General features: G+C 41.0%; 1 protein-coding gene across 4 annotated transcripts in view; it reads right to left on the minus strand.

The window, feature by feature from the left end:
- The window catches only part of SEC31B (SEC31 homolog B, COPII coat complex component), a 37,106-nt gene that overhangs the window by 10,657 nt on the left and 7,889 nt on the right, over window positions 1–18,560 (minus strand). For all 4 annotated transcript variants that reach the window (XM_053983326.1, XM_053983325.1, XM_053983327.1 and 1 more), the window contains exons 3-19: window positions 17,908–18,031; window positions 16,912–17,107; window positions 16,033–16,128; window positions 14,825–14,965; window positions 14,193–14,335; window positions 13,857–13,956; window positions 11,740–11,901; window positions 9,718–9,870; window positions 8,741–8,971; window positions 7,231–7,305; window positions 6,579–6,659; window positions 5,552–5,660; window positions 4,992–5,170; window positions 4,218–4,344; window positions 2,988–3,133; window positions 1,434–1,607; window positions 633–815 (exon numbers count right to left, since the gene is read on the minus strand). In XM_053983326.1, coding sequence (XP_053839301.1) covers window positions 633–815; window positions 1,434–1,607; window positions 2,988–3,133; window positions 4,218–4,344; window positions 4,992–5,170; window positions 5,552–5,660; window positions 6,579–6,659; window positions 7,231–7,305; window positions 8,741–8,971; window positions 9,718–9,870; window positions 11,740–11,901; window positions 13,857–13,956; window positions 14,193–14,335; window positions 14,825–14,965; window positions 16,033–16,128; window positions 16,912–17,107; window positions 17,908–18,031 — 2,420 coding nt within the window. The remainder of the gene's footprint in view (window positions 1–632; window positions 816–1,433; window positions 1,608–2,987; window positions 3,134–4,217; window positions 4,345–4,991; window positions 5,171–5,551; window positions 5,661–6,578; window positions 6,660–7,230; window positions 7,306–8,740; window positions 8,972–9,717; window positions 9,871–11,739; window positions 11,902–13,856; window positions 13,957–14,192; window positions 14,336–14,824; window positions 14,966–16,032; window positions 16,129–16,911; window positions 17,108–17,907; window positions 18,032–18,560) is intronic.

Consider the following 18,560-nt stretch of genomic DNA (forward strand, 5'->3'; position numbering starts at 1 on the left):
CAATTTCTATCTCTGTCACTTCTCAGGCAACAGAAGCTGCTGCTGCTGTTGGTGCCCTGAATGCACTCGATCAAAGGCCTTTCCCACCACGTAATTTGCTCAACAAGATGAGCACCACACTCTTCAGAGTATCCTCCAGCTCTCAAAAGGATTAGTCCTCAGGAGCAAGTTCCCATATAATGCCTTCCTGGAAGCACAATCAGGAGGAAATAATGAAGGAACAATAATGGAATAATAGAGGTTGGAAGCAAAACTTTGCAAACAGTCTTGTGCAAGAACTGAGATGAAGCCATGAAGCCATACCATACTAATTTTACTAAGATATCAGGGTAAGATGAGCATAGGAAAATGACCCCAGCCCCTTTCACCCTAAGATTTGAGATCTCAGTGGATCACTACACTTGTAACATTCTCTTCCAGGGACTGCGAGTAGGACAGGGCTTTGTGGAAAGATGCCAGATAGCTTACTTTTGGATTGTCACAGAGCTTGCATTTGCTCCAGTGAAGGTCATCAATGAGGAATTCCTTAGTGTCTGCAGTTTATGTCATCTCATACTACTTCATATGCCTTCCACAACCCAATAGCCTTCCTCCCTCTTCCCAAGCCACAAACACCTGAGTTTAGGGCCTACCTTCTCTGGGTATCTGGGACCTGCTTTGTGGGCTGCTCCTTCAAGGATGGAACCACCCTTGGCTGCTGTGGGTTTAACGACCCCTACATTGACACGAGTGTAGGGAAAAGGGGGTGGCTGCTGATTACCCACATTCTCTCCTTGAGCATGAAAGAGCCGGTCTCGGAGCTGTTCAATCAGGTGCTGAAACAAACTGTGCTTTAGAAGAAGCACTTTGAGAGCCCCAGATGGAAAATGCTGGGGAGGCATTTAAAGTAGACACTGACCTAAAGCACTATGAATCAAATTGCAAAACCAACCATGTCCCCAACCAGGAAAAAAAAACTCAACAAATGGAAAATGACAATCCAGGACATCACCTGCCATACTATCAGGCAGATGAAGGCTCCCTGATCCTTCCCTCAGTCTTTATAGTATTCCCTCCCCAACCCCTACCCACATTTAGGCACTAGATGGATTTATTTCAAACTGCCAGGTGATCTCCTCATTCCCTTCCTCTACCAGCTAGTTTCAAGAAGAGAAGCAGCTTCCCTGGCAAGCTGCTTCCCAATGTTGTTCTCCATCAACCATTTTACAGTTCTAAAACTCTTTCCTTTTCCTTGAATCAAAGGCACTACAAAGAAAATGCAAATGAAGACAAAACCCATATCCTGGAATTCCTTCCCTCCTTCCCCTCTATTCTCAAGTTAGCATAACTAAGGTGAAACTTTAAGTCCTGATGCATGACAAAACCCCAGCTCTCTCTCATACAATTTCCTTCCCTATATTACTCTTTCCCACAACAGCTTGCTGCTCACTTACCTCTTTAGAGCTGCTGGGTAGGTAATTCATTGCAGCTGCCAAGCATCCTTGTGATGCCAGGAGATTGGCATACTGGGTGATTCTTTCTGCCAAGACAGGGCCTGGTGCTGGTCCTGCTGTGCCTTGGAGCATCTCAGTGGACCTGCTCAGCACCATCACCTTCTCTATAAGATCCTGAATAATCCAGGGGGAAGGAAGAAATAAGACTACTCAGAATGTGACTAGCTTTACTGGTCTATCTCATGCTGAGACAATACCAGATGGCTCTCCCCACTTTCAGTGACATCAGGGCCAATGTGGACAGAAGTTACTCCCCTCTACACCAAATACTGTCACTGATGACCATTTCCTCAGATGCACTTGGAAAAAAACAGGAACCAGGGAGCAAACCCTGACATTGCTACTTTAATAGTAAGGGAAAAAAAAGAAAATCAGAAGCCACAAGATTGTTCCAATCAACTGTGACCATTTTACTAGGAAGCTACTATTGTTACAGGTGATCAACTTGGAAGAGGAAGGCTTAAAACCATACCAAGAGAAAGTCACTAGAAAAAACTACTACTGCTGGCAAAAGGACCAGAAGGGTTTTAGTTACTCAAAACTCCTTCAACTCCTAGCACTGAAAGCAGTGTTTACAGCTGTAGAATGATACATGCTGGTATCTGGCAACTGGGAGGAGGCCAGTTTCAGAAACAACTAGGAGTGCTAAAGATGTCTTTTTGTTGCTTTTACTCAGTAGTGGGATTACAAAACCAAGGAACTATGTAGCAGAGGGCATTATCTGCAGCTATCCAAGTGGAAGACTTGTCTAGCTCATTCTAGCAAGTGACAGACACAACAGGATTTAGTGACTTAGCCAGGTCTGGTTTGAGTGTAACAGATTACTGAGATTAACTCAGTTGGTCAGAGCATGGTGCTGGTAATACCAAGGTTGTGTGTTCAATCCCCATATGGGCCATTCACTTAAGAGCTGGACTCGATCCTTGTGGGTCCCTTTCAACTCCGGTTATTCTGTGATTCTGTTAAATAATCAACAGAAATGAAGAGAGGTAGGTAACAATGTTGACTTAGAAGTCCTGATTTATCTGCAAGGTGTGACTTCCCATATGTGATCATTCTACTGGCAGTGGGAATATCATGATCCAGACTTCATTTTATTTTGCTAAGGCTGTTCTGAAGGTACAGCCAGATAACTCCAGCATTAAGTCATACATGACAAGCACAGCAGCAAATGTATCCCAGGCCACTACCAGTAAAAAAGAAGGTATAGCTCAAACTTCCCTGACCAAAAGGAAGCTCAGTGATGACAACAGTATGTAAGAGGCAAGTAACTCCTGTCCATGGCTGGATTTACGTGCAATGTAAACACACAAACCCTGACTGATTCAGAGTGCAAGCCTCCTTTCAAAGTAGGCCCATAATCCAGGCTAGAAGGAGATATCTGGGTAAGTACAAACAGGTCTCCACTGTCTGCTGGAAGCCAGATACCCTGATGGGAAAATGCAAACAGTTCAGGGCTGAAGAGGAGTCAAACCAACATCATAGTGCCTGTACCTGTAGGGCAAGTGGTGATGAAGTCTCATGGTTTTTTACCCAGCATTCCACCAGCCTCTCCACATTGCCTGATGAGATATAGCAAAGGCAGGCATCATTGGACAGGGCTGCATCTCCCTCTGACTCCAGGCGGGCACCCAGCATGTCTAGAGAGGAAGAGATGTAGCCAACATTTAACACATTCCCCTTTGGAAGAGCTCATTAACCCTAGTGCTTTGAATCTGCACCTAATTAGAATAATAGAATAATTTAGATCAGGAAAGAACATTAAGGTTGAGTCTAACTATAAACCTAGCACTGCCAAGTCCCACTAAACCAAGATTTTAAGTGCCACATATACTTGTTTTTTAAATAACTCCAGGGATGGTGACTCCACCACTTCCCTGGGCAGCCTGCTCCAATGCTTGACCACCCATTGAGTGTAGGTGGTTTTCTTAATGTCCAGTTTAAACCTCCCCTGGTGCAACTTGAGGCTGTTTCCTCTTCTCCTATCACTTGCTATTTTGGAGAAGTACAACCTCCTTTTAGGTAGTTGTAGAAAGCAGTAAGGTCACTCCACTTCTCCTTTTCTCCATGCTAAACAACCCCAGTTCCTTCAGCTGCTCCTCATAAGACTTGGGATCTAGACCCTTCACCAGCTCCATTGCATAACTGTTAGATAACAGAGAAATGGGAAGGAAACCCAAAGCAAACCTGTTTGGAAAAAAAAAAAATTTTTTTTACATCTGCCAATTTTTATGTCTGCCCAAACACATAAAAGAAAGAAATGACAGATGAATTCAGTGAAAAAAATCCAACACTTTTCTTTTTTTTTTTTTTAATTTCCCAAAGAGGTGTGGGAATCTCTGGGCAATTGTAGGGTGCTGAAACCTGTTTTAAGTGGAATGAAGCCCACTGGACCTTTTACTGCATACTAAATACCCTATTCTACAGAATAAAAATCACCCTCTTCATGTCTCAGCCTAGGGATAGCATCTATCCTGTTTTTTTTTCCATGCTACTTCTAGAGGTCACAGGAAATATCCACATAGACAACTTTACACCATGATTCTCAACTACAGTGTGCACCTATCACTCTCCTAACTCAACAGTCCACACTTATTTAAGTTCCAGATAGCTGTAATGATTAAGAAGTGCTTCCTTTTCTTATGTCTATCCACTTCTTTCTGTAAGCAGCCCAGAGGTACCCTCTGCAAGGTAAATTGTATCAAAACATAGTGCACTGCATACCACAGAGCTGAGTGTAGTCTTCATGCTTTGAGTATGTTAACAAGATGGCCAGTGCCTCCTTCCAGCTCTGTAAATCACACGTGCAAACAATATCTTGCCAGTTCTGCTGCACAATGGAGGAAAGCAGCTGTAAGGGAAGCAGAAGGCCTGTCAGTCACTGAAGAAAAAGAGCTGACAGTCTAAGCAACAGCTCACTTTCAAACACGCTTTCCACCATGCAGAGACTACCTCACTGTGCATTAAGGTCCAACAATCTCAGCATCCCTATGTTAACAGTAATTGGAACCTGATGCCTCTAAGGAAAGTAAAAAAGCCCAACAAAGCACTTAAAAGAATATGGAAACAGCCACACTAGACAAGACTAAAGATCTAACACATATCTTGTTTCAGAGCAGCTGATATCAATGACTGGAAGCACAGTGTTAAGATATCCCAACCTCTGTTACACTTCCCCATTTGTAAATTAATAAGCTACGAACTTCCTAGTTGAGCTGTAAATGGGCAGTATGCACCGCAGATTATATGCATGAGAAGCTGAGACAGAAACCATAAAAAAAAAAAGGAATAGAGTACAAAGACATACTATGTAGATAACAAAAAATTGTCATAAAACTAACAAGATATTAGAGTAAATGCAATAGGAGATGCACAGATTCTGCTGACGTTCTACTTCCTTCATTGAAGAAAAAACATTTCCACATATATTCAGAGAAACATTTGGCAAGACAGTGCACACCTTCCCCTGCTCAGTGTGTACACAAAACCATCACTTACCACAGAGAGATTTGTTTTCTGCTTGGCAAAGTAGCGCTTCTGGGTTTCCTTTAGGAGGTTATCCCCACCAGCTATAGCTAAGATGATGGCATCAGCAAAGCGCTCTGCTCGCATGCACAGCTCCACTGCACCCTCAAAATTTCCCAACAAAAGGGCTTGGCTGATGAGTCCATCTGTATCTACAGAGGTGAGAAGCAGAATCAACCCAAAGAGTCAACACTCATAAGCATTGATGATGCTTGTTTTAAAGAGCAGGCAGTAAAAAGCAGTAACAGCTAAAAGCCCAGCTAAAAGAAAATTTGGAAACGCAAAAAAGCCACTGAATTGATTCTAAGTCTTCCATCATCTAGAAGATTCTTCTATATTTTTAATGGGTCTCTCACCTGGGAGAAGTATTTCTATGCTCAATGCAATATGCTGCATAACACTTGAAGGGATCATACGTTTTAAAAGTGATCATCTGCTGGAGTGAACTAGATTCCTCCTGGCCTCTGAATTTTCTGGATTTCCCTCCTTTCCCCTTTTCTTAAGAGGGCAGAAACACTCTTTATGTAACATACCTTCTGTGACAGGAATCTCCAATGTGCTCATATTCTGTGGGATGAGGTTATCAAAAAAGGCTGAAGAGGAAGAAACAGCAGCTACATCATCGCTGGAATTCATCAAAAGCTGTGCAAAAAGTGCAAGAGCTTATTTAATTCACTGTACACACATATTCTACCCAAAACAGTTTTTTGGATTACAGGGTGGGATGGGGCTGCTCTCCATTTGGTTGTGCATGCTCATATAAATCTGATTTCAATTTGGAAACTCCTGTCACTCCTGCATAATCTATCTGCACAGTTTCACAAGGGAAGCAACAAGAGCAGTGCTGCAATTGTCAAAGCTTAGGAGATTGATGGTGCAAGACATGCAATGCCAACAGCACTGCTGGGCAGCATTCATCAACTGTCAGCCCTTGAGCAAGCTGAACTATTCTGGATGGAACAGAGACAAGAACAACAAGTAAAATCTGTAAATAACAGGTTGCATGTGTGGTGCTTTACTGAAATGCCGGACACAATTGCTACTCCTAGAATATCTCATCCAGTGTTTGAGGCTTGTGAAGATGATTACTAATCAGAGGATATAAGTTTTAGATACCTCAAAGGAGAAAAATTTACAGTGAACCAGGCCTTGGAAGGCATTTGAAGATGGACATCCCAAAATTATGTGAAAATATATTTCAGAGGATAGAGGTGAAAAAGAAAGAAAAACCACAGCAGAAGCTTCACAGAGGAAATCCAGAATAGTAGCTTCAAGTTAAGCTGGGGTGAGGCTAATTCTACCACTGAAGAAATCAACACAGGCAAAGCAAACCTTGTTGCAGGAATAACAGCCAGGAGTCCTTCATTGTTCATTGGTTAGTTTTAAAGCCAGAAGGGAAAATCATTATCATTTAGTCTGACCCTGTGAGAGTCTGACAGGCCTGTGAACTGCCCTCTGCAATGCCAGCATTGAGCCCAACAAGTTGTGGCTAGAATTAGACCTTCCAGTTCATTCTGCCCTCCTCTGCTCTCCCAAGCTGGCAAGATGTACAGGACATACCTGATCTGGTGCAGCATTTTTATCACCTGCCTCAGGAAGGGGCTGTTTATCTGGGATCCCATTACTCAAACATGAGGCAATCTAGAAAAGTAACAGACACACAGAGTAAAGCAAAGTAAGCACCTGGACAGCAAAACGACCAAGAGCCTGGCAAGTCCCAGACACAATTCCCCCAACTCTTTCACCTGTTTGAAAACTTCTACCTCACCCTATTCCTGGCTGGCTGCCTATCAGTGACTATTTATCCTTTTCAGATCATTATCCATCAGTACTATGCCAGACTGTCCCCACCTGTCACCTTCTTCCTGGTTGAAGAATTCCCTGAGATACAGAGAGCTGAATACTAAAAGAAGCTCTTGCTCTCACAACTACACTGTTGCTGAACACTTCCCAGTGCACCAACAACTGAAAGCAAGGTAACTGGGCTCAAGACCCCTTTGGCTTGATTCAGTACAACTACAGTTACACCCTTACAAGTGCTTGCATTTGCTTTTTAGTGGAGTATACTTCATGTGACCCCCAGCTGAAATTTCACACACTTTGGTCATTTGTGTGCTATGAGATCACTTGCTCAGTTCCAGTAGGACCCTACAACTCCCCTGCAGCAGCTTTAGTCCTGTAAAGGTTTCTATCTATTGAAAATACCCCTTACCTTTTTTTGGAGATCCTCTTTACTGTAGCCCAGCAGCTTAAGAAGTTTAGTCCTTGACTCCTGCTCCAAATTCACCTGAGTGCCAATGGATATTAAAAAGACAAAAAAATATGTAAAATCATAGACATCTACACACTGACAATAGTTAGCTACTTCTGACACCAGCAAAGTTCGGAACTCAGTTTATACATAAAGAATTCAACTATGAAAAGTCCACTTAGTAACTATTGTGTAAAGATGTATGGAATTTAAGTTACAATCATGATAAAAGGGCAAAACTCAAGTTTGCCACAGTTACAACTGAGGTACAACTGTGTATCAAGACCATGACTGTATATATACCTAGTGTACTTGGTCATTAATTCCCTGGATAGTCTAGGAATTGGCAAGCTAATATCTTCATAGAGAAAATTGATTGATTTGAATCTGGATGAAACTGAGACAAGGTGGTTGCCTGAATTGCTAGCTGGCTTCACAAGAATTAGTTAACTATTACAGAAGCTCCCTGGATGAGGATTTCAGACACTCCCAAAAATTCCCACAGGCTGCACACAGTCTAAATGACAGGCACTATTTATATGCTTTAATGCATGATTTACATTCTGCAATGAGAATCTGTCTGTCTCAGTTAAGTCCCATGCTGCTTCTTCTACATAAAGGATCAAACTGTACATGTATAAGATACTTGTAAACAGTCCATTTCAGAAATTGCCCCTGCAGAAGTAGGAATGGTGCTGCAGGACACTTTTCTACAGAAGCCTACTTTGTAGTTTAAGACAATCAGGTGTAATATATTCTTTATGTGTTGAAGTGGTCTCTCAGGACCACACACCAGATGGATTATAAAAAGTGACTAAAAATTACAGTTTGATGTGTCTCATTTAATGCAACCAAAGACATTGTTGCAATGGAGATCACTTTTACCACCTAGGTTAACAGCTGGCCATCCTGTTCAAGATTTCCCACACAAATATAATACTATGGCAAATATCTCAATATTTTGCCCTCCACAAAGTCTGCTACAAGTGTCTGTAAACCAGACACACAAGTGTCTGTAAACCACTGCCAAGACTAAGTTCTGCCTCTTCAGAAGGATGACCTCTTCTTATTACCAAACTCTCATGCTACCAAATTGTCCATGAAGGCTAGTCAGTCCTCATGCTACCACAGCACTCTCCTTTGTTCTAGGGTATCTCATTATCCATTTGCATTTCACCTTAAAAAATAATAATGTACAGTTCCACAGGTTGCAGGCAGATATAGCTTGGCAGTGTGTTGAGATGAAAAGATCCTGTTTCAGGAAGCCCAAACAAGTCCACTGAAAAGACCATTCCTAATGAAAACCAAGACAATCTCCAACACCTCAACTTTCTTTAGAAAAATAATAAGCATATTCATTCAATTCCATTTTATATTTTAAAGAACAGGAATATAAAGGGCTAGAGAGGACCATATTCCATCCCAGGACCATAGAAGAACTGACCTCTGTATTTCACCTCAGCCATCCTACCTTCAAGAAGTTCCAAAGGTTCTCATCAAATGGCAGCTTGGCTGTCTGGATCTTGCCCTGGCAGTAATCAAGGAGGTTCCCTGACTGTAAGGCCATCTGCAGTTCTTTGGATCGGAGTAGGAATTCAGTTTCAGTAGTGACTTGACTGATGAATACCTGGTGTGGATAAGTCTGCTGCATTTGCTGTCCAGGAGTTTTGGTAAGACCAAAGGTAATCAGTTTTCCTCCAAACTGAGAATGACAGAGGGAGACACAATAAGTATTCTTATAAACAAAGGTAAAAGCTACTCAGTTCTTCATTTAGCAAGGTAGACCCAAGCTCCAGCAGTGATCACACTAAGAGTTTAGTGTGCATGGATGGTATGAGCACTGAGGGAGCTCTTCATTATGAGCCCTTCAGCTGAACTGAACACTGATAAATTTGACACTTGTGCATATCCGATCAGGCCTAGCCAATTGCAAGTGCCAGAGAGGCACAGAGGAAAAAGTACCATTGAACAGAACTGTTAGTTCTTTTGTTATATGGAGAGGCAGACTGCAATGATAAAAATTATCAGGTGAAGAGCAGGCACTAGACAGACAAAGAACAAGTCAAGCAACAGGCTAAAATAACAATTCAACCATCCAATTTAGGAGCAAAGATGTGAGGAAAATTAAATGCCTGGATAGGAAAGAGACAGACAGAGGAGAATGGGAATACATGCCAGCCTGGAAGGACAGCTTTTACAAATTTTTCTTCAATTTTGTTAACTTCTACTTATAACCTCCCATTCTCCACTACAGGACTCTTTCTTGTTGGAAATATATCTGAATACTGAGAGTAAGCAAACTTCACTTCATGGGACACCACAATGCACCTTAAACAAGCATTAAAACAACTAACAGGAAGATACAGGTTTCTCCAGTGAAAGCAAAGGATTGTGTCACAAGACAAGACATCTATTGCATTTTCAGCTAGGGATGCTCCATTCACTTACTGCAAATGAAACCCCCACAGGTCTGCGAATCCACTTGGGTGGCTTTTTTAATGGTGGAATCAAGGTGGTCTGAGTTACTTGCTCTGGCACCTGCAGAGGAGGAAGGCTCTGTCCTGTGCCAAAGGGATCCAGGTTGTTGAAGGAGGAAGAGATCTAGAATCAGATGGAAAAAAGAAGAAAATATAATTCAATTCCTCTCTGTATGGAGTAAGCACAAAAAACTGTTGCTTAGGAACTAATTACTTTCCACACTGATGAAAAATGAGGCTAGTACAGCACCTCTTTCTGGAATACCACCGAGTCCCTGTGCAAGAGAAATGGCATTTCAAAACAGTTCCAGCAATTGTTTCTCAAGAAAGTTTTACTCTAAGAGATTTTTAAGTAGTTTTTCCTTAGCAAGATGCAAATTTCCTAAAAAAAAAACAACACTGCTAGGCCTAGCACCCAGCTCAAACAGAGGAGTTGCAAAATTACTTGTTTTATGCAAGATAATGACAACATACGGTCAAAAGTTGTCCAGCTTATTTCTTGTTTTTTCTCACAAAGGAATTCTGACTCCCTTTGTGCTGCTGGAGTCTTTTAAATGGGTTAGTTTCAAGGACTGTCTCAAGCTTTTTTGGCTCTGATGAGACTGATGAAATAAAACCTCCTTGTCTAGACAAAAGAGTGTCAAAAGTGGCCCCTGAGACAGATTTCTTACATTTAGAGAGTCAGTGAGCATACATAAAATGCTGTTCACAAAACTTTTCATTTTTAACATTGTTTGTATAGATTTGTTGTTTGCTATAGATAATCCTGTTCAAATTTGACTGGACCATAGGGAATAGCTTTATAATTCAGCTAACCAGCATACCTGAAAGGAAGCAAGATCAGGCTGATCAAGCTAAGGTTGCCAAATCTTAGAATCACAGGCAATGTTTTGTCTTTCTTCAAAGGAAACCAATTCCAAAGAAAGAATAGTTCTTGAGGAACAGCTTATATCCAACAGATCAAACACCCTAAACCTTAAAGGAATAAATATACACAACCAGGTCTGCAATAGAGTTTCTTTCCTGAGACTATTGAATTCATAAGAGAGAGACCTCTTGGTCACAAACTCCCTGTCTCCATAACTGTCATTAACTCCTGCTTGTGTTCTTACTTGATATTCAATTTATTCAGGAATTATTCAACACTACTGTTCCCCAATTTTGAACAGTGGAAATGTGGTGCATACACATGAAGAATGCGGAGAAAGAAAATTCTCCATGGGTTAAATAAATCCTTAATCTCCCGCAGCTGTTGCTTGATAAAGTATTTTCTGTCTCTTGCAAATCCTATGAAACTGAACTCAGTCAGCTGTAAATGACTATATAAATAACACTTAAGCCAGTTCATACGTATTCTCTTAAAACCTGTATTGTAAGGCATTTGTTGGCTGGGACAGAGGGAGGGAATTAAAAGACTAGACACCAGATTAAAACTAACATTTTAGACAGTAGTGACATTTAATCTGTTCAGAATTTGCTCATCTATTCATTGGCTAAGTAATGGGTTTCAGTATCAAAAATATTAACATGCTTAAAGTTGTAGTCAAAAGACTTGAGGAAAATTGCTAATAGTGTTTTATAAGCCACTTTATAAAATTACCTTCTAAACTAATGAAGAATAACATATCCTATTAATTAATATCAATGTATTTAATGTTAACCTAATGACAAGAAAAGCTTGTGTACTGCTTTATTTTTAGTCTAATAGTAATAACAATAGAATGTATCTTAACATCACAACTGTGCTTGCTCTTGGTTCTCTTTACACACCTTGTAAGAAGCAATGTGGTCTCTCTTTGGGATCTGGTGGGATTATTAAACCCCCACACAGGTAGCTTCTGGTTCCCACACCATACAGCCATAGGTCCAGGTGTGTGGGACAGGCTGCATCACTTAAAAGTGACCCTGTTACTCAGGTGTACTTCCACCACTCTGAGCTATCATGAGAGAAACTGCCAGTCTGGCAAAGTCTAACACAGTCACAGGACTTTACCTTGTCAGCCTGTGTCTTCTGCTGAGCTTCTAAGTTCCCACCCATAACAGAATAAATGTTGATCCACCCATCAAAAGTGGCAGCAGAGAAGACTGAAGGATTCCTAGGACACCACTGGACATCAAAGCACCACTGACTCCGAATGGGCAACTCATACACCACCTATCATAGAAAGAGAGAAGATAGAAGCACAACACAAATACCTTCCTGCTTTTCCCAAATTACTTGCCCACAGCAAGCCTGTCATTTTGTTTACATGTCACCATTGCATACGAGTCTCTTATTTTTGCTTCTTGAATTTGCATTTACAACCAAATTATAGCGCCTTGAGTCCAGACAGCTCAAAGTCACAGAAAACTCATGTTAAACTGGATTCTGACTGCAGAACAAAAATCCAAAAGTGAGAAGTCACTTTTGCTCTGCTTTCTGAGTACTGCTGTATCAGAGTACTATAGCTTTGTCACATTTGCTAAGGGAGAGACGCCAGAAAACACAATAAAACCAGAAGTCAAGAGGCAAGAATGTGTCATGAGCAAGAACACCGAAAGAATAGTGTGAAGTAACAAATGTGACAAGGAAAATAAAGAGCCTAAAGAAAAAGAAATAGAACAAGAAGAGACAAATGTAATAGCTGCACATGAACTATGAAGGACATTGCAGCCAACAAGTTTATGGTTCAGCATTCAAAAAGCCAAAGTTCAATTCATGGCCCAGTCACAGACTTCCTGCCTGATGCTGAGCAAGTCATTAACACAGCATTGATTTTAAACCTCCCATTTGTAAAATGAACATATTTCTTTTATGGTTTACAGAAACAAAGCATAGACAATCACAGCTTCATTTTCTGTGGGAACATGATCTCTGTTTTCTGTTCCAGATAGAAGCAAATTAATATCATTTGCGTATATTAAAATCTAGATTGCCAAATAGAAAAACTAAAAACAAATCCCAGGAAACCAAACATCCCCCAAACCCAAAGAAACCAATACTTCCCTCAAACTTACGAGATCAGCCATTCTGTATAACTGTATTAATCCTTAATACTGCAAAGCTTCCCAACTTTTTCACTTGAAAATTTGCTGTTCATTGGTACCAAGTCAAAAAGAATACCCTAACAGTAGTTTATACACAAAAGTCTAATTTTAATTTGGACTCTGCAAATCTACAACAGCATGCATAAAGATAAGTCAGCCACACTAATTTTTTTTTTTTAAGTTTTCCACTAAAAGTCAGTAAAAATATTTTTGTAAAAATTAGACATCAGGAACTTTCAGAGTCTGAATCTCTTCTAACCACTAGAGATCTAGACTAAGTGAGCATCAAATTCCATGAAACTACAAAAGCAGCATTGCATGCATTTTAGGAAAACGGATTCATTTTTTTCCTTGTCTCCAAGGCAAAAGTGGTCAGCTGAGTAATATTGTCCCATTAAATTAATCTAGCACGGGGCTCCCATCTGGACTTTGCTCAGTATTGTTAGAGCACTTTCCCCATGCTATCATCAAGATCAACTGCATTGTCCAAAGTTCAGTTTTATCCAGGATCTCTGCATTATGCACACCCAGGATCAATGGGTGTGCATAAAAAAAATTTAAACAGCCCCACTTTAATTCAGATGATACCTAAATATACCAAGTATGGTAATTCTGAGATACATGACTAGATAAGCACATATATGTGAAACCATTTTACTACAAATAAAGTCTACATGCATTGATTAACTACACTGTTCCCTTTTCAGTGGCCCTCTCTAACATATGCTCCTTGGTCTCCTTCAAATTTCCTCCCAAATGAACTTACTATTCTAGAAGAAGGAAAAAGAAGAAGCACATGGAAAGAGAGAACACTAAAGTGTGAGCATAGCAAGAGTAATCATAAATAGTTGAAACTAAATTTTAATTAAAAGTTTTCTTCCCTCTCTGGTACCTGGACAAAGATGTATCAGCAAAAACCTATTTCAGTCTGGATATGGATGACACTCATCCACTTCAGAAAGAGTGCATAAGACATGCTTGAGGGAATTACATTGGCACTCCACAAGGATAAAGGGAAGGACACACACAGCAAAGTACACAATATAAAGCAGACCACGTGTACTGATAGCTCTGGTTACATACCTCCCCCAGACTTGGGTTCCAGCACAAGATCCGGTTGTCTTTGGCACTACTCAACAGCAGTTCAGGGTCAGCCTGGCACCAAGAAACAGAGAGAACTCCCCTAAAACAGATCAGAAAGAAATCAGTCATATTTCCTGTACAGTTTGTTCTGCCATCCAGTGACTAAGAAAGCACCAGGCAACAGCACCTTGGCTCAGAAATGCTAGTTCCCACCTCTACCTTCAACCAGATTCACCTGGGAAAGAAAGCAGGCCCAGGAGAAAATCATAGCTCCCCAAAGTCCAGAATCCCAGCTGTCTGCCTTAAAAAGATGCAACACAGCATGCAAGTCCTCACCTGGTGTGCCCTTCTAGCTGGCTAAGAGGAGAGGTAGCAAAGCGTAAGTCCCATATTTGGATCACTGGCAACCGGTCATCCTCAGAGGAAAGGACTAGCTGGGTTGCAACTTCTGGATGCCAGGCCATTCCTGAGCAATGCATCTAGGGACAAAAATAGCACAGGCTGAAAATTCAGCAATGCAAGTTGGCAATAGCACAAATGGGCCAAAGCCATGTCATTCTGTACTGAACTCGCCTAGAATACTTGACATAAACCAAGTCTAGTAATGTCTTGCTCCAGGCAGCAAGTATTTCTACTGTCTCTTCACAGCAAAAAATCCCCCACTAACCACACAGAAGTCAAAGTCCAAAGTTAACCTAGGAAGAAAGCTGGGAGGCTTCTCAAAAATGAGTTGTGAACATAGAAACTGAATGCAAGAGTGCATGAATTTTAAGAACAGTAAGGGGTCTTGTTTCCCCATTTCATTCAGGAAAGAAGAAAAAGAGGTGCTTTGATGCTACGTCTCCAAGAGAACTAGTTCCAACAGCTCCTAGAATAAAACCTCTTGTCCCAAGAGTCTGTGCCATTGCTTTGTAGTCACATGTGGCACGTTGTAAGCTAGTTAGAAATGCAGCCTTTTCTCCACTCACTCTGTTGCTGTGGTCACTGACTTTGATGATGGGCTCATTCTTCCTGAGGTCCCAAACCACAGCCTTGCCGCTGGGGTGAGCGGAGGACAGGATATGCTGCACCTGCCGATTCCAGGACACCACACTGATGTCTTCATGCGGCTGCCAAGACAGGAAAGGCCACACATCCATTATTCCCAAGCTGAGGGAGACTCACAGGAGTCTATCAATAGTTTAACTGAGGGATTAGGGATTTGATGATACACAGATTCCTCTCTTCAATTGCTGATCAGCTAACTGGAAATACCAGCAGCACTAACCAGAAAGACTAGGGAAAGTCCTTCACTCAGAGTACAGTGGACAGTAAAATTCTATAGGGGAATGTCACCTGGAAAAGTACCTCTGCATTTGAGGAACAGGCACTGGATTCTACATTGGCCAAATGTGTTATAAATCTCTCCAGAGAGAACTGCAGCTAAGCACACATATATGTTTCTACTCCAGCTTCTCAGATGAACTTAAATGGAAAGATGACCTTGTGCAACATTTCAGGAGTGCAGTGAGACGGAAAACAATGAAGTATTCATGACTAATTGCTGTTACTGTTTCTACTGCAATGCAGGAGATAGGCAAGGAAACAGAAGACTTACTGGATGAAAAAACTGGCCTGCATTTACTGAAGTTTACTATATTTTTCTACTTTCAGGAGCTGATTGCCCTGAATAATATAATAAGCATCAGAAGATCAGAAACGTCTTCCTCTTCAAACTCGGGAAATATTATCAAGGAGCAATAGCCAAGATGCATTTAATGGCTCACTGGTTCTGCTAGGGATATGACTTTCATGAGATATGAAAAGCCTCAGCTGAAGCCTGAAATAAATTCATTCCTCAGAGAAGGTCCAATAAACCTTCTTAATCCATCACACATGCCCCAGCTGGATCACAAGATAAACTGGTCAGTTACTTGATTCAAATCCACAAAGAGCTTACCCATCCATGCAAAGTGCATCCTTCCAGAGCTTGCCAGTCTACCTCCCCTCCCTTTACAACACTTCTTCCACCCCAAGAATGAAACCAATCAGTCTCTTCTGATTCAACTCTCTCCTGACAGACTTCAAAGTCATTACCATTTCACAGACTGACTAGGCTGTCCCCACACACATCTTTTTGTCTTGCCTACTGAGATACAAAACTGCACGAGTATTGCCCAGAGGAAAACTCATTTACCTGTGATTTAGTCCCTGGAGTCATAGGCACACTGAAATTATTCAAGTCCCAGATGAAAATTTCAGAATCATTGGCTCCGGAAGCCAAGAGATTACTCTGTAGAAAAAAAAAAAGGAAAAGCTCAGCTGAGATTCCTGCTCACAGATTTCTTAAAAATAAATGGAAGCAAAACCTCCAAAATCTTCCGAAGTGAGATGAGAGCTGTATTTCACAGCCACAGGCATGCATAAAGATACTAACTGGATTATAAACCAAGCACATCTCTGGCCTCCGTGCCATCCACTGCGCCATAGTACAGACACATTTAAAATGTGTCTGTTTTGTGCAGATGGCTGCTGTTAATCACAATGAAATTCTGCCACAGGCCTCAATGCCACCATCTCTGGCCAGCTGTGCCTTTGCCTGGCATCAAGGACATTTCTCCTGAGAAGATGCAAGTTTCTCACAACCGACTGCAGACAATTTTACATTTGCCTTTGTGCTACCACAAGAAACATGTTCTGTTCACTCCCCATTTATGTTGCAGTCCTTTCAAATGTCATCAGAGCCCCAGTGAATTAAACACCAACTGAACAAATAAAAAAATAAAAGTTTTAATTTCGAAAGGACAATGGTTTGACATGTAACAATATTACATGACACGTTTTTATAGAGAGGTAAGTGATTTGAACAAGGTTACAGGAGAATTCAGAGGCAAACCTGTGAAAAGAACCCAAATCTGAGTCTCAAACCTGTCTTGTGTGACAACTACTGTGCCTCTTAAGTTAAAACTTGTCCCTTTATTTATGAATCTACACACAGCACTTTATGAATTTATACACAGCACAGTATTTTCTAACATGGAGATGAACTTTCCTTTGGTATCTTAATGTTACACACCTGAAAAGGGTTGAAGTCAAGGGCTCGAACAGGACCTGAATGCTTCTCTGTCTGCGCCATGACAGGGTCTCCCTTTGAAGCCAAGATGCGGTGCACGCTGTACATTGTCAGGACTCCGTTATCCCCTCCACCAATGATCACTCCAGAGGACTCCGCAGACCCATTTCCAAAGTTCCCCCAGATCAGCTTATGAAACCTAAAATAAGAAGAAAATAAAGCTGGTATAGGCTATGATGTTTGGTGGAAAGCAAAACGCCCTCTTCATTACCAAAACTCACATCCATGTTTCAACCTATTAAACACATCCATCAGTCTGCACTGCAAACAATCATCTCCCTTTGAAGAGGACTGCGGCTCTTTCATGCAAAAAAATAAATAAGCTTCCTTCCAATGACTTTTCAGGGGAATTTAAAAAAGAAGAGCATGCCTCTATTTTTTGGCTGTTTTATTGTTTGTTTAAAACTTTTAGGACTTCACATGGGATTTGATGGGTGAAATCCTCTAGACTACACTTTACTGAAAATTAGTTAAGAGACCTACGTGCCTTCATTTCCAGAGCTGTTATCTGAAAAATATGTTTACACCCTTTAAAATCTGCTAGTTAGAAATCCAGGCTGTGTTTTACACTGGGGGCAGATGTCACCCACACTGATAAGCCTAAGAAATCATCTTGTTTTAAAAAGCTGGAAAGTAAGTTTCACTCTCTCTATAGTCTCTTCAGGGCAAATTGTTAGCCCCAGCAAATTCACATTATACAAAATGTCTCTACTGACTGACTACCATACAAGTGATTTTAGATTTCTCTAATAGTCCACCTGCTCTACTTTTATACCCAATATGATCTGTATCAACAAAAATGTTCAATTTTTGAAGAGAGGTCAATTAATTCAAAAGATCACTTTATAAGCTGTAAACATTATCTCCTCCTCTCCTTTCTTGCACCAGAAAACCCTTTTCAGTTTCATTAATTGATACATCAGTATGAGCCTCTAGTACCTGTTTGAGGCAGGAAGTGCTCCTTTCTGCTTCATATCCAGGGAGGGATCCCTGAAGTCAACCTCAAATATTTCCAAGGTGGCATTTGTACTGAAGGATGCATCCAGCTGTTGGGCAGATGTTCCTAGCAGATGTACAAGGGCAACACAAGTGGGCATTTTTATCAAAAGCACAAGATACAAAAAGAGAAAGGCACTGAAAACCTGTTCTTCATAGTCAACGCAACCTTGGTGCTGTAATAGTTCAAAAGAGGACGTGTCTGAACACCTCAGAAAAAGGAATCAACAATTAAGACAAATATTTTGAAAGAAATTAAAAGTTCTTCAGGAAATTCTGGTCACCAAGGTTACTGTTACACAGATAACTTTCTTTCTTGGGATAGGTGCAACTCATGGACCCTCCTCCAAGAAATTATGGCTTTTGATATTAAGTTCTTCTCTAAATTACAAATGCACTGACATAATGAAATCCAGCTACAATTATGATCCCAAGTACTTCTGCATACCGCTCCTCGATCATGACATGTCTTAATCAGACCTTGTAAACCTACTCTACAGAATAAGTTTTTCAACTATAACCAACTAAACATGCCTCAACAACCCACAGACAGCTAGCAGTCACAAACTGGTAGCTTCCTTCTTTCTCCTTATTCT

This window comes from Vidua macroura, chromosome 8 (assembly GCF_024509145.1).
Source record: "Vidua macroura isolate BioBank_ID:100142 chromosome 8, ASM2450914v1, whole genome shotgun sequence".
NCBI lineage: Eukaryota > Metazoa > Chordata > Aves > Passeriformes > Viduidae > Vidua > Vidua macroura.